The 15,471-nt window shown below is 45.7% G+C and overlaps 1 protein-coding gene across 1 annotated transcript in view; it reads left to right on the top strand.

Annotated features, from left to right (window-relative positions):
- LOC308165650 (FERM, ARHGEF and pleckstrin domain-containing protein 1-like) overlaps positions 1–15,471 on the top strand; it is a gene marked incomplete at both ends in the record, with an annotated part of 89,860 nt that extends 74,389 nt beyond the window's left edge. Inside the window, 12 exons of the mRNA XM_080539800.1 lie at positions 303–384; positions 1,391–1,501; positions 1,732–1,858; positions 3,338–3,468; positions 5,055–5,123; positions 5,992–6,081; positions 6,551–6,633; positions 8,030–8,142; positions 10,028–10,191; positions 13,097–13,204; positions 14,757–14,908; positions 15,387–15,471. Of these exons, the coding sequence (XP_080395926.1) occupies positions 303–384; positions 1,391–1,501; positions 1,732–1,858; positions 3,338–3,468; positions 5,055–5,123; positions 5,992–6,081; positions 6,551–6,633; positions 8,030–8,142; positions 10,028–10,191; positions 13,097–13,204; positions 14,757–14,908; positions 15,387–15,471 (1,315 nt within the window). The remainder of the gene's footprint in view (positions 1–302; positions 385–1,390; positions 1,502–1,731; positions 1,859–3,337; positions 3,469–5,054; positions 5,124–5,991; positions 6,082–6,550; positions 6,634–8,029; positions 8,143–10,027; positions 10,192–13,096; positions 13,205–14,756; positions 14,909–15,386) is intronic.

Below are 15,471 nucleotides of genomic sequence, written 5' to 3'. Positions count from 1 at the left end.
TTCAGCTTATCACAGCGGGTCTTCAGAAGCACTACTAACTTTGATCCTGTCAGAGTTCCAGAAACTTCCCCTCTGGGATCAATGAAGCATCTATCTGTCTATCCATATATCTGTCTGTCTGTCTGTCCATCCATAGATCTGTCTGTCTGTCTGTCTGTATGTATGTCCATCCATATATCTGTCTGTCTATCTACCCTCTGCAGCCATCACCTCATATGGTGCCATATGGTGTCCATGAAAACACTGGCAGAGAAGAGAGGTAAAAGTGAGTGATGTTCCTCTCCTCCTCTTCTCTCTCTCAGGGAGGGCCGCTCCAACGCCCACATCAAAGGGGACTACCAGCGCATCGGTGACGTCCTGCTGAAGAACCTGCAGGGCCTAAAGGTAGTGTGTGTGTGTGTGTGTGTGAGAGAGAGTGTGTGTGTGTGTGTGAGTGTGTGTGAGAGTGAGTGAGGTGGGAGGTGTGTGTGTGAGTGTGAGTGTGAGTGTCTGCATTTGTGTGTGAGTGTGTGTGAGTGTGTGTGTGTGTGTGTGTGAGTGAGTGAGAGAGAGAGAGAGACTGTGTGTGTGTGTGTGTGCCCGCTCGTGCGTGTGTGTGTGTGTGTGTGAGAGTGTGAATGTGAGAGAGAGTGTGTGTGTGTGTGTGTGAGTGTGCGCTCGTGCATGTGTGTGTGTGAGACTGCCTGCCTGCCTGTGTTTACATCTGGTCCTCATTCCTCTGACCCCCAGACTTTATACACACTAACGGAACACACATGGGATTTTTGTATTTATTTTTTAATATGTTTTCTTACCGTATTACAGTACGTTTTTGCGAGACCGTTGTTTTGAAAGGCCCATTTACTGGTCACTTATACGTGAACGTGATGGGGCCTGTGGAGGCTCAACCAGGAGTGCAGAACATGTAGAAGTGTGGGTCTTGGCTCACAAATAGCCACCTACACCCAGACCAATAAACTAAACCCAGCATGTCCAACAGTAGAATAATACTTTATTAATCTCCATCACATACACAGTAGACGTTAAATAATATGATGATTATTCCTAACCACCTGACTTCCCTCGACGTCCCTCTCTCTCTCCCTCCCACCTTTCTTTTCCCTCTCCCTCCCTCCCACACCTCTCCCCTCCATCCCTCTCTCCCTTCCTCTCTCCCCCTCTCTCCCTCTTCCTCCCTCCCTTTCCCTCTCTCCCTCCCTCTCTCCTATCCCTCCCTCCACCGCTCTCTCTCCACCCCCCCCTTCCTCCCTTGCTCCCTCTCTCCCTCCTCCCACCCCCCCCTCCTCCCTCCCTCTCCTCCTCCTCCCCCTCCCTCCCTCCCCCCCTCCCTCCCCTCCCTCCCCCCCCCCTCTCCCCCCTCCCCCCTCTCCCCCTCCCTCTCCCCCTGCAGCAGCTAACAGTGCAGCTACAGAAGCACTCTGAGGCCCTGGTGGAGCTGGAGAGGGCGTGCCGGGCGTCGCGGAGGCTGGAGGGGCTGTGCAGGGACTTCGAACAGCAGAAGGTGCTGCTCAAAACCCACCTCTTCAAGCTTGCCTTCACCAGTTAACCCTCTCCCCTTCTCATGTGTCCCCAGCATTACTACATAACTAGACAAGTGTCTTTGAGTGTCTAGAAAAGCGCTATATAAGTCTAATGTATTATTATTATTATTATTATGAAGGTGTGTTACCTAGTATAAGTCTAATGTATTATTATTATTATTATTGTTATTATAATAATAATATTATTCAGGTGTGCTACCTGCCCCTCAACATCTTCCTGCTGCGGCCGCTGCACCGCCTGCTACACTACAAACTCATCCTGGAGCGACTCTGTAAACACTACCCCCCCACGCACCAGGACTTCAGAGACTCCAGAGGTAAGGAGGAGGGGGGGAGGGGGGGGTGGGGGTGTGTGTGGGGGTGTCTGTAAACACTAGGGGTGTAACGGATCACCTAACTCACGGATCGGATCGTGTCACGGTCTTTGAGTCACGGATCGGATAATTTTTCGGATCAACACAAAACATACAAATAAAAATAAAAAGCTTTTTCCTCGAATTCTGTAAAAACACCACTTTTACTGTGTAAAACCCAACAACATTCAAGATGTCAAAACTGGTATATATATATATATATATGTGTGTGTATATACATACATAACATATTCTAAACTCAAACATTAGGCTACATATTAAACAGAAACACACATTCAACTTAAATGATGCAGTAGGAGAGAGGGGGGAGGCACCTGGTTGCAGCAGTGAATCACTGGGCTCTTTAAAGCAGACAAATAAACATGTTTTATGCCACTTTTAACTAAATAATAAAGTGAAACCTTACTTTAAACATGGTATGAAAAAATTGGCTACATTATCAGAAGTTGTCAAGCTGCCTTTTTCGTGCCTCCCGTCAACACACCAGGGTGATGTCGCGGCAAATGTGTGGCCATGCTCGTACGACTTTCTCGTTGCACAACGCTTAAACACCGTAACTTTGTTATCGACCACACTTTGTCCGTCATTGTTATAATTGACAGAGAAGCCAAAGTGCTCCCATACATGGGATTTAAATGACGAGGGAGGCATTTCGAGTTCTTCTCTGTCGCCAACATTAGCAGCACTCGCTATGATACACTTGGGCTGCGTTCGTATATTTGCTCTGAGAGCGCCGGAGAGCACACTGGGTCCGACGTCATAAAGGGACCAAGTAATTTGATTGGACAAGAGGCGTTCCATGAATGCTGATCAGATTCCAGAGCGAATTTACGAACGCAGCCTTGTTGTTTTGGACTTTTTTTTCCATTATCAACCTATCATTGCGCTTTAGAGTAAAACAAAGCACGCAACTGTCGCGTCTATCTCTTCATGGCAACTCTACATTGTGATTTACAAGGGATATTAACTAATATTAAGTAATATTATTACTTGGTTACATTTTGCAATTGATCCGCGGTACACATGCGTGCCGAACCGTGGGGGGCGATCCGTACGGATCACGGATTATCCGTGTTCCGTTACACCCCTAGTAAACACTACCCCCTTAAACGTGCCAGGACTTCAGGGACTCCAGAGGTAGGGATGGGCGTCTCTGTTGTAAAACATGTACAGTAAAACAGTTAGTATGTAAAAACATACTAACTTACATTCATACATACATACATGGCCATAAATCTGAAAGTTAAAAACAAAACAAAAAACAACAACATACTAACTTACATACATACAAACATGGCCATAAATCAGTAAGTTGTAAAAACAAAAAAAACATACTAACTAACTACTAAGTCTGCATTTGCGCTAGACTGTACTTGGCGTAACCTAACCCTTGTCCCTGCTGCCTCCTCCTCCTCCCTTCAGCTGCCCTGGCAGACATCTCTGAGATGGTGGTCCAGCTCCAGGGCACCATGATCAAGATGGAGAACTTCCAGAAGCTTCTGGAGCTGAAAAAAGACCTGACTGGCATCGACAACCTGGCCATCCCTGGCAGAGTAAGATACTGTTTCCTCTATTACCATCCAGAGAATATACGTACATATACATGCATGTTGTCATTAAAACTGAAATATACCTCCTCCAGGTAGCATAGTACTGTTTTTTGTTGTTTGAATAAGTATATGTTACTGTTCAAGGTTATCCTAGGTTACCCTTACATATCCTAGGTTTCTCTCTATATCCTAGGTTTCCCTCTATATCCTAGGTTTCCCTCTATATCCTAGGTTTCCCTCTATATCCTAGGTTTCCCTCAATTGTATTATATTGATAATGTATTAAAAACGCTATGATACTGTCATGATAATGTACTAATAACACTATGATACTGTTATATTAATGTATTAATAACACTACAATATTGTAGTGATAATGTATTAATAACACTATAATGATGTAGTGATACAGTAATAACACTGTAATTCTGCAGTAATAATGCAGTAATAACACCCAATATTATACTAATGCAGGAATAACACTGTAATAACACAGTTATAATGCAGTAATAACATAATAATAATACAGTTATAATGCAGTAATAACACTGTATTAATAATACATTAATGACACAGTAATAATGAAGTAATAGTACTTTAATAACACAGTTATAATGCAGCAATAACACAGTAATAATGTATGTATGAATGCATGTACGTGCGTGCGTATGAGTGTATGTATGAATGTTTGTATGTTTCACCTATATATCCTAGGTTTCCATGTTTTCTCTATGAATGTTTGTTGTGTATATGTATGATACCAAATTCTGACAAGCATTGCCATTAAATCAGTAAGTTTATAAAGAAAATAAATGTCCTTAGTATGATATAGTATAGTATGATATATTATTATCATACTAAGGAAAAAAATAATCAAGTGGAAAGAAAGAACATAGTATAGTATGATATATTATATCTATTTTTCACTTTATTATTTCTTTCCTTAGTATGATAATAATATATCATACTATACTATATCATACTATCATACTAAGGAAAACAAATATAAAGTGAAAAAAGTATAGTATGTTCTTTTTTTCTTCTTTTTTTTTCACTTGATTATTTTTTTCCTTAGCATGATAATAATATATCATACTAAGGAAAAAAATTATAAAGTGAAAAAAAAAATATATATATATTTATATAGGTACATACAGACGTACTTACATACATAGCCATACATCAGTAAGTAAAAGAAAAAGAGAATAAAAACGTACTAACTTACATACATACATACATACATACATACATACATACATACATACATACATACATACATACACACATACATACAAAGAAAATAAAGAGAAGAAAAACGTACAGACTTACTTACATGGTGGTGTTGGCTGAGCCAAGCCAGCTGCATTCACACCAGCTAGGCCACGTCACAGTTCTCTCAAAATCTAGTTTTGTTTTAACTTTTTTTTTGAAAAAATTGCCTACCAGAGAATATGTGATATCTAGGGTCCATTTTGTGTAAAATAATTGGTGTCAACTGTTGCCTCCACCTACCAGAGAACATGTGATATCTAGGGACTGTTCTGTGTAAAATAATTGTTGTTAAAAAAAAATGTGTGTGTGTTCCACAGGAGTTCATTAGGCTGGGTTGCCTCAGCAAGCTGTCGGGGAAAGGCCTGCAGCAGAGAATGTTCTTCCTGGTAAGAGGAACTTCTTCTTAACTCATTCAGTGCCGAGGGTGAATAAAGTTGCCCAAAATGGTCGACATTCTAAACTGCCACGGGCGACTTTATTCTCCCAAAAATGCTTAAATGATGCTTCGTTTTGTAGCCAATCAGAGTGTTGTCGCTAGGTAGATTCCACATAAAACACTTGACAGTCTAGGTGGTGAGTGTTCTGGAATGCTTTGGCAGTTGGTGAGTTAAACCATCGTAAAAAGTAAGTAGCCGTGAGAACCGATGGTTCTGGAGCCTAACGGCCCTTAGGGGGAGGAGCCTATCTCCTGTTTCCGTAGCGCGAGGCGGCTTGATGTACAAGAAGTAATAATAATAATAATAATAATAATAACTTTATTTGTATAGCGCTTTTCCTCCAAACGTTGCAGCTCAAAGTGCTTTAATCATTATATAATCTTAATTTAATAATTTTGTAACTTAAATGCAATATTAAAAGGATGGGTTGTACACCCCCTGGACATGACGCTGGTATGTCGCATGTGCCAAGCAGGGAGGCACCGGGTAGCATTTTTATAGTCTTTGGTGGTATGACTCGGCCGGGGATCGAACTCACGACCTCCCAATCTCAGGGCGGACACTCTAACCGCAAGGCCTGAGCTGGTAAAAAAACATAGCAGTATCAGAGACTATTCTAGAACGCCTGACCACCACACACTCTCCACTCCTTCTCAACATCAGAGAAGAAAACACAATATCGGAAAATAACTGTCACTGATCATCGGGAGAAGCAGAGGACTTCCTGTCGGACAGGAAGTCACCGCTGAGGACAGACACTGTCACACATCCTCATCATTGTTGTCCTATCTGTGTGTTCCTTCCTGCCTGGCCACAGTTCAGCGATTCGCTGGTGTACACCAGTCGGGGGATGACGGCGGCCAATCAGTTTAAAGTACACGGACAGCTCTCTCTCTACGGGATGACGGTGAGTTTCTCTCAGAGCGACACATATCTCTCCCTTCTTCCCTCCCCCTCTCTCGCTCTCTCTCCCTCTCTCTCTCTGTCAGTCTCTCTCTCTTCCTCTCTCTCTCTCTGTCAGTCTCTCTCTCCCCCCCTCTCTTTGTCAATACTACATCAACCCTGGTCTGGGTGTATAGATTACTGTTACTGTTATTTACTGTTACTACTTGTAAGTACTTATATTAATGTTTACATTTTATACTTATTCATACTGTGTTGTTCTCTTCAGGCTACATCTTAACTGTCCCTCCTAAAGTCCTCCTCCTCCCCACTATACCCCTGTGCAGTTTATCTACTATACATTTAAAAAGAAGGAAAAAAGTGGATGGATGACTGATGGATTGATGGTTCACTTACTTAAACAAATGTATTTTGTTGTAAGTCACTTTGAGTGGGGGGTTAGGTTTAAACACTGTGTGTGTGTGTGTGTGCAGGTCAGAGAGAGTGAGGATGAGTGGGGCGTCCCTCACTCCTTCACGCTGTTCGGACAGCGCCAGTCCGTTGTCGTGGCAGCCAGGTAAGAGTCCCGCCCACGTTTGTGCATTAAGTGCCATGCTCAAGGGCACAACGGCACCTTAGATATGATGCCAGCAACCCTCCGGTCACCAGCTTACATCCTGGCTCCCTCCTGGGGTGGGGATCGAACCGACGACCTACCGATTGCACACAAAGAAACATGTAAACACACACACACACACACACACTCTCATGCAAACATGTAAACCCACACACCCACCCACACACCCACACACACACAAGGCAACACATGACAACATATAATTGGACTGAACACAAACCAGAGCTGCTGTGCTGGAGATCAAACAATGCAGCCATTGCCTCCATGAAGCACCAATTCCATCCATTATGCATTATGCATGCAGCACACATGCATAGAAATAACTGCATGAAATATTCAGCAGGGGTAACCCCCATTCATGAGAAATGAAATCTCAACCGCCCGACTGTTCTACTGGACCCTGACTCAGCCCTTTGTTGAGTGAACATGTGTTCGACTGTAATGCTTTGGACCGTTTCCATTGAATTAAACTCAGAATTTATTTTTCTTGCTTTGAGACAATGCTCCTATTTAACAGTATTAAACTATTCCATTGAATGGACCTATCGCTAAGCCACGCCCCAAATTAGAAATTGTCCAATCATGTCACAGCAAAAGTCACTCCAGGCAGAAAACTCGGACAAACAACTCGCAAACATCTGATGGTGAAAAGCTTCTAGACTGAATATTCTTATCATCTTTAAAAAAACATGTCTATTACTTGCTGTGGTAAATCAGAAATCTGAAATTTGCCACCTCCCGCCATTGTAAGTCATTGAATGTCATTCAGTCACGGTCGGTCGGTCACTGTCAGTGAAGCGTTGTTTGTTTGTCCCAGTTTTCAAAGGGGCCGTGGCTTAGTGATAGGAGGGGGCGTGGCTTAGTGATAGGTCCGTTCAATTAAACTCAGATTATTTTTTTTTATGCTTTGAAACAGTGTTCCTATTTAACAGTATTAAAGTAACTGACATGTAGAGTCTAGGTGCACACACTCACCTGACCCTTGACCTCTGACCTTTACTTTGAATGTGTTCCATCTCCTCTGACTGCCTCTGTAGAACACCAGCAGTTGTAGAAGCTGCTTCACACGCACACACGCACGCACACACACACGCACGCACGCACGCACACACGCACGCACGCACGCACACACACACACACACACACCTGGAGCCAGGCTAGAACATGCGCAACAATCCTGTTGAATAAACTAAATAAAATTAGATTGGTGACAGTCGCTTAATAGTTGCAGGAAGAGTAATATGGCGAAGAACAATGGTTGGACTTGCTGAAGCAAGCACACCTAATAGTAAGCAAGCCCACCTAATAACTCACCCTGTGTGTCCCTGCGGTGCAGCTGTGCGTCAGAGATGGAGAAGTGGATAGAGGACATCAGGATGGCCATCGACCTGGCGGAGCAAACCAACGGCCACGGGGGGGACCTCCTCTCCTCCAGCCTCCCGGACAGCAGTAAGTCACCAGGGGAGGCTGGGGGAGGTAGAACACCAGGGGAGGCTGGGGGAGGTAGAACACCAGGGGAGGCTGGGGGAGGTAGAACACCAGGGGAGGCTGGGGGAGGTAGAACACCAGGGGAGGCTGGGGGAGGTAGAACACCGGGGGAGGCTGGGGGAGGTAGAACACCAGGGGAGGCTGGGGGAGGTAGAACACCAGGGGAGGCTGGGGGAGGTAGAACACCAGGGGAGGCAGAACACCGGGGGAGGCTGGGGGAGGTAGAACACCAGGGGAGGCTGGGGGAGGTAGAACACCAGGGGAGGCTGGGGGAGGTAGAACACCAGGGGAGGCTGGTGGAGGTAGAACACCAGGGGAGGCTGGTGGAGGTAGAACACCAGGGGAGGCTGGGGGAGGTAGAACACCAGGGGAGGCTGGTGGAGGTAGAACACCAGGGGAGGCTGGGAGAACACCAGGGGAAGCTGGGGGAGGTAGAAATCGGAGGACAGGCTCATTGTAACGCATGGAAGGGAGTGAGGGATGGTGTCAGCTGTTTGATACTAGTCCGAATTCCATCCCATCATGCATTGCATGGAGCCAATCCATGAATGAAGAATGTAATTGAATGAAGCTGAAATAATCAATAATCAATGTGAGTTAAAAGAAGGAGGGAAAAAAGGGTGAATCGGCCTTTTTAATGATGTGAGTAATACATGTTATCTACATGTTATCTACGTGTGATCTATGTATGATGTAACATGTAATACATGATGTAACATGTCTGTACGTTGGCTCCTGAGCTTGTCGCTTGTCAGAAGAGAAACACAAACACCGCAGCAATCCCTGATATCCCCCGTCTAACCTGTCTTTCCCACCTGGGGGGTGTGTGTGTGTGTGTGTGGGGGGGGTAGCGGGAGGGGGGAGGGTTGTGTGGGGGGGGTGTCCCTAGGCTCCCCTGTCTAACCTGTCTTTCCCACACGGGGGAGGGGTTGGGAGGGGGGGGGGGGTGGTGTGTAACCTGATCTACCTGTCTCCTCCCTGTCCTGTCCCCTGTCCTTTCTCCCCTTTGTCCCTAGATTGATTCGCCTGAGAAACCAAGTGCCCTTCTCTCTCTCTCCCCCCCCCCCCCCTTGTATTGTTGGTGTCATAAACCTTCCCACACGTTGCTTTATTGACCTGCCGTTACCTGTAACCAGACCCCCTCTGATGTGACCTTCCCTGACTCCGCCCCTCCCCTCCCCTCCCACCACCGCCTACCGCTCCCCCGCACTCACCAAACAGCTGCACCCGCCTGACAAAAGCCTTCCTTTCTTCCGTCTGAAGCGGCCCAGCCTGATCAGATGACCGACCTCCGCTGTCTGGAACAAGATTATGACGTGATGAACTTTGACCCCTCTTGTCTTCAGGGTGTTGTCTGCTGTGGTGCTATTGTGACAGGCGGGAGTGTTCACGGCAGCTCTGCCCTGATAGGGGGTGACAGGCGGGAGTGTTCACGGCAGCTCTGCCCTGATAGGCTGTCAGAGAGACAAAGACAGGCAGCAACAACAACAACTTCCTCCCTCTATCACTCTCTCTCTCTCTCACACTCTCTCTCACACTCTCTCCCTCCCTTTCTCTTTCTGCCTGTCTGTCTGTCTCTATCTCTGTCTCTCACTCGCTCTCTCTCTCTTTCACTCTCTCTCTCTCTCTTCTTCCCTCTCTATCACTCTCACTCACTCCCTCTCTCTCCCTCTAATGCCCCCCTCCTCCTCTCTCCCTCCCTCTCTCTCTCACTCCCTCTCTCTCTCTCTCTCCCTCTCTCCCTCTCCCTCTCTCTCTCTCTCTCTCTCTCTCTCTCTCTCGCCCTCCCTTTCTCCCTCCCTCCCTCCCATTAACTTTCCCCTCTCCTCCGTGGTGTAATTCCCAGAGTCTCCAGAGGAGGGCGGTGTGGAGCCGGAGTCTGAGGAGGACCTGAGTGCGTCGCGTACCTCCCTGGAGAGGCAGGCGCCCCAGAGGGCCAACACCACCGTGCACGTCTGCTGGCACCGCACCACCAGCGTGTCCATGGTCGACTTTAGTGTGGCTGTGGAGGTAGCTGCCTGTCTGTGTGTGTGTGTGTGTGCGTGTGTGTGTGTGTGTGTGTGTGTGTGTGCGTGTGTGTGTGTGTGTGTATGCGTGTGTGCGTGTGTGTTCTCTTTCCTTACGTTGTAACTCTCCACAGGTCTAGCTCACCTGTCAGTCCCGTCACCTGTGTTGATTTCTCTCTCACTTTCTCTCCTCCACTTCCTGTCTATGTGTATGTCTATATTCGGTGTCTATGTGGTTCCTGTCCTGAGTACAATGTCTTTCCCAGTGTCTGATCCTTCCGAACCACCGTCCGTCTGTCTGTCTGTCTGTCTGTCTCTCTGACCTGCCCAGTCTCTGTGTTGCTGTCTCTCTGTCCCACAATAACTGTCTCTCTCTACTTATTCCTGTTACCTGTTCTGTCTGCATGCTTAACCCACTCGGTCTGTGTGACTGTCTCTCTCTCTCTCTGTCTGTGTGTCTCTCTCTGTCCGTGTCTTCCTCTCTCTCTGTCTGTGTCCGTCCGTCCACCTGTCCTGCTGTGGGTAGAGGACCCTAGTCCAGTCAGTGAGTGTGACGTGGCCTTCCCCTGCCTCAGCCCTACCAGCCCCAGCCTCAGCCCTGGTCCTAGTCCTGGTCCTAGACCCCTCAGGCTGCAGGGCCCGGTGTCTCTGTCTCTGGTCTGCTGGTACAGAGCCCACAGCCTGTCCTTTAGCGACACCCGCAGGAGTAGAGAGGTAACTACACGCTGGGAGCCCATAACGGCCTCGCTTCCACGCATGGTTGCCAGATAGGATTGACAGTTTCCAGACTAACCACAGTCTAAAAAACGCTAAATCCACCAAAAACCAGCCCCAAAACCTATATTGTCAGAAAACTGCTAATTACTATTGGGCAGGTGGCCATCTCCTGCCCTCTAAACTGTATGTCTGTCGCCAATGATGTTTGTAAAATAGAATAAAAACCCACCCCCATATGGCAACCCTGCTTCCACGTCAAAGCGGTCAATCTCGTCGAAATCGGCGAGCGAGCGAGTCTTGATTAGGTTAGGGTTGTCGTTAGCTGTCAGGGACAGTGTTGAGATCATACTTAAGGAGAAAACACATAAGTAAAAGACAACACGTTATAAAGAATAAGGGCAGCTTCAATTAAAGGCTATAGTCTATAAACATTTGTTTTAAGAAGAACATTTAAAAGAAAGTAGTGCTCTCGCTAGCCTGACATCCTCAGGCGGGTCGTTCCAGAGTCTAGGGGTCCTACAGGCAAAGGCACGGCCACCTTCTGTCTTCAGTCTAGACTGTGGAGCGGCCAGATGGGCTCTGCCTGAGGACCGTTCTTCAGAGAGAACTTCACTCCAGAGAGGCAGCTCTCAAAAACAAGAAACATTTTCAATAAAATGGGGGGATATATTACTTAAAACCATTCTGATACCTCTGAATTCCATCCCATGCATTATATGGAGCCAGGCCTCCAATCTATAGAATATAATTGAATGAAGCTTGAACACTAGAACAGCTGTGGTTTTTTACCTACTAAAAGAGACTCTTTACAATGCTCAAGCTGCTACTTACACACAACGACCACTAGTTGGCTGCTTGTAAATTAGCCTGCTTCCTACGCAGAAAAACAGCAAAATATCTTTATACTAGCTTATCCTGATGTGGTTTAGTAAATGTAAGGATACTGGGTGGTAGAACGCACATGTCTAGGACAAGTTATGAAAGGAGGGTCCTGAAATTTGAAATTTTGCAAAGATATAACATCTTTCTTTACTCACGTAAAGAAGGTGTGACCCCTCACGACCCCTCATGGGTCTAGACTGTGGATCGGCCAGATGGGCTCTGCCCGAGGACCTTTGCTCCCTAAGATCATTCTAGATCGTTCTTCAGAGTCAGCGTCTCATTTTTTGGAAACATTTCTTAAAATAAGCAAAATTATCTGCCAACAGAACAGGAAAACTTAACTTGCCATGATATTCTTAAAACAAGTACAAATTATCTTAAAATTAGCGCAATCAGACAAAAAACAAGCATATAATGCCTTGCTTTAAGATGTTTAATCTTACTCAGATTAACTTTTTGCTGTGTATGCTGCACTGCAAAAGGTCAGCTCTCAAAAACACAAAAAAAAATCAATAAAACGGGGGTTATATATTACTTAAAATAAGCAGAACTATCTGCCAACAGAACAGGAATATTTCCCCCCGCCAATATCTTCGTAAAACAAGTAAAAGATATCGTAAAACTAGTGCAGTCGGTCTGGACAAGAAACAAGCATATTATTTAGCCTTGATTTAAGATAGACTTAGATTTACTTGTTGCAGTGTGGAAAACCAACTGTCCTGAAAGATGCTATCGCTAGGATAGCATGTTCTGGAACTAGCAGCACCGCGGAGCAGCCTGTATCAACATCCAGATGTTGACCTTGTGTGTCTGCCAGAGGCCTGACACCCAGACTGCTGACAGCACAGAGTTGAGGACAGAGTAGTTTCCCTGCTAGAACTTTACATGTTTTATAAATGTCTTTTATATGTTGTAATTTGCATGGACGTTCACATAACATAACATCAGTTGGTATAGTTGTCCGTAAGTCTGCATGATATCTTAATATTTTCTGTCTGTCTGTCTTCAACTTTCAATATCTGTCCGAAATGTTTGAGATAGATATACAATGTGTGGTTATGACCCTCTGTCTAAGATCTCTGTCTCTCTCTCTGTCTCTTCCTCCCTCTCTCTCTCTCCCACTCTCTCCCTGTCCCTCTCCCTGTCTCTCCCACTCTCTCTCTCTCCCCCCCTCCCTCCGTCCCTCCCTCCCTCCCTCTCCCCCCCTCCCTCTCCCCCCCTCCCTCCCTCCCTCCCTCCCTCTCCCCCTCCCTCTCCCCCTCCCTCTCCCCCTCCCTCCCTCCCTCTCCCCCCTCCCTTCCCCCTCTCAGAACCAGTTGTCTGGTAACCTGCTGAGGAAGTTTAAGAACAGTAACGGATGGCAGAAGCTGTGGGTGGTGTTCACCAACTTCAGCCTGTTCTTCTACAAGTCTCACCAGGTAGGAGGGGGAGGGGCCTGGGGGATGGGGGTGGGAGGGGCCTGGGAGGGGGCGGGGCTTAGACAGGTAGTAGGAGGAGCCTGGGGGCTCACCTGGGGCCTCTCAGCTGCTACCTGCCCTGACGACAACAACAACAACAACAACAGTGTTTGACGATGAATCACACACGCTTATCTTCCCTGATTGTTCATGTACAGAACTGTATCTGTTGCAAGTCGCTTTGGATAAAGGCGTCTGGTGAATGCCAAAAATGTAACTGTAGAAATCACATGTGGGACCATATTTCCAGCGTCTTTTGAGCCCCGGAAAAGCGCTATATAAATACAATGAATTATGGTTGTTATTGTTATTATTATTATATTTACATTTTAGGCATTTAGCAGACGCCTTATTCCAAAGCGTCTTACAATCGATACATTTGACTAAGCGAGTGAATCATCAGTTCCCCCCAGTTGTAGCAGGAAGAGTAATCTAGCTCAGGCCAAACGTGTATGCATTCACTGCAATGTCAGTCCCTTTGGATAAAAGCGTCAGCTAAATGGCGTATATTATATTATATCACATGTGAGAAGTCATCAGCAGATATGTGTTGTTGTACAGAAGGGATCCGTTTATCTGTTAGAGGCATATAGACGATGTAGTATAAGTCTATACAGTACATGAGCTACGTAGCGTTAACCCCCCCCCCCCTCCCCTCGCCTGGGGGCTCCTCTGACACTATCAACCGCTGCCTGCCCTGACAAGAACAACACAGTGTTTGATGATGAATCACACACACGCTTATTGTCAATAATTCGTGACGTTAGAATTATAAGGTTCTATCTCCATTTTTGTCAAAATTGAGTTTTTTACATAATCTGATCCATTAGGTGTTTATTAATGCCTGTGTGGTGTTATTTTAAAAATGTTGACATGTTTGAGTTAGTAATTCATAAAATACAAAGGTTCCATCTCACAAAACATAATGGAATGTAAAAACTTTGACGCTCAATATCTCTGAACTACCCTAAACGGAGATAGAACCTTATCATTCTAAACTCACGAATTGTTCATGTACAGGAATGTATCTGTTGCAAGTCGCTTTGGATAAAGGCGTCTGCTGAATGCCAAAAATGTAACTGTGAATGTCCAAATCACATTGGACACAGGGAGCATATATACTGAAAGATGTACAGTGCTGCCTGAGAGTATGTTTTTACCATGAAATCTTATCGCTGCTAATGGAGGTGCCACAAGCTATTGCCTTTAGAGGATGAAAAAAGACTGGTTGTGGTTAAATAAAGATTTCATGGTAAAAAAAACAAAAAAGTTTAATTGCACAAGAGGTTCACATACAAGCAGCACTGTATGCATTCACTGCAACTAGTTTTTTTTTGCGTCAGCTTAATGTCATATATTACATGTGAGAAGTCATTACCAGATATGTGTTGTTGTATAGTAGCCGAAGGGATCCGTTTATCTGTTAGAGGCACATAGACCATGTGATATAAGTCTATACAGTACATGAGCTACGTAGCGTTATAGCGTTAACCCCCCCCCCCCCCCTCCCCAGGATGACTACCCGCTGGCTAGCCTCCCGTTGCTAGGCTACGCCGTCACCGTGCCGTCGGAGTCGGAGAACATCCACAAAGACTACGTGTTCAAGCTGCACTTCAAGTCCCACGTGTACTACTTCAGATCTGAGAGCGAGTACACCTTCGAGAGGTAAGGGCTGAATCAAATTCTAATCAAATCTGAATCAAATGATTACATCTCAATGTACACGAGAGTACAGTTCTCTGGCTTAGGTTTCTCAACATTGGCATTGCAGCATCAAGCTACAAAATCACAATAATAATTGAGTAAAGTAAGTCGTAATAAAAGTGATGGTAGTCGTACTGCAGCGGAACCAGTCGTGGAATCAATAGTGCCAAATGCTGTGCAAAGAAAGACAATAAGAGAAAATGCAATATGATACAGTCTAAGTAGTCAGGTAGTGTTCCAGTAGTCAGGTAGTATCAGGTAAGCGTACTCCTATTGTTGTCATTTTCAAACCCTGTTCAGTGATTTGGTGTTATTATGTTGTCATGTGCTGCCTGGTGTATGTGTGTGTGTGTGTGTGTGTGTGTGTGTGTATATATCTGTGTGTATTACGTGTTACCTGGTTGTCATGACGCCATCCTGTCCTCTTCCCCCCACCCAGGTGGATGGAGGTTATCCGCAGTGCTACCTGCTCTGCCAGCCGCCCCCTCCTCCCCCAGGGAAGGAAAGACCCCCACCCCTACTGA

This window comes from Nansenia antarctica, assembly GCF_963989245.1.
Source record: "Nansenia antarctica genome assembly, chromosome: 9".
Classification (NCBI taxonomy): Eukaryota; Metazoa; Chordata; class Actinopteri; order Argentiniformes; family Microstomatidae; genus Nansenia; species Nansenia antarctica.
The sequence above is the reverse complement of the archived record's forward strand: the minus strand, read 5'-3'. Positions and strand labels throughout refer to the sequence as shown.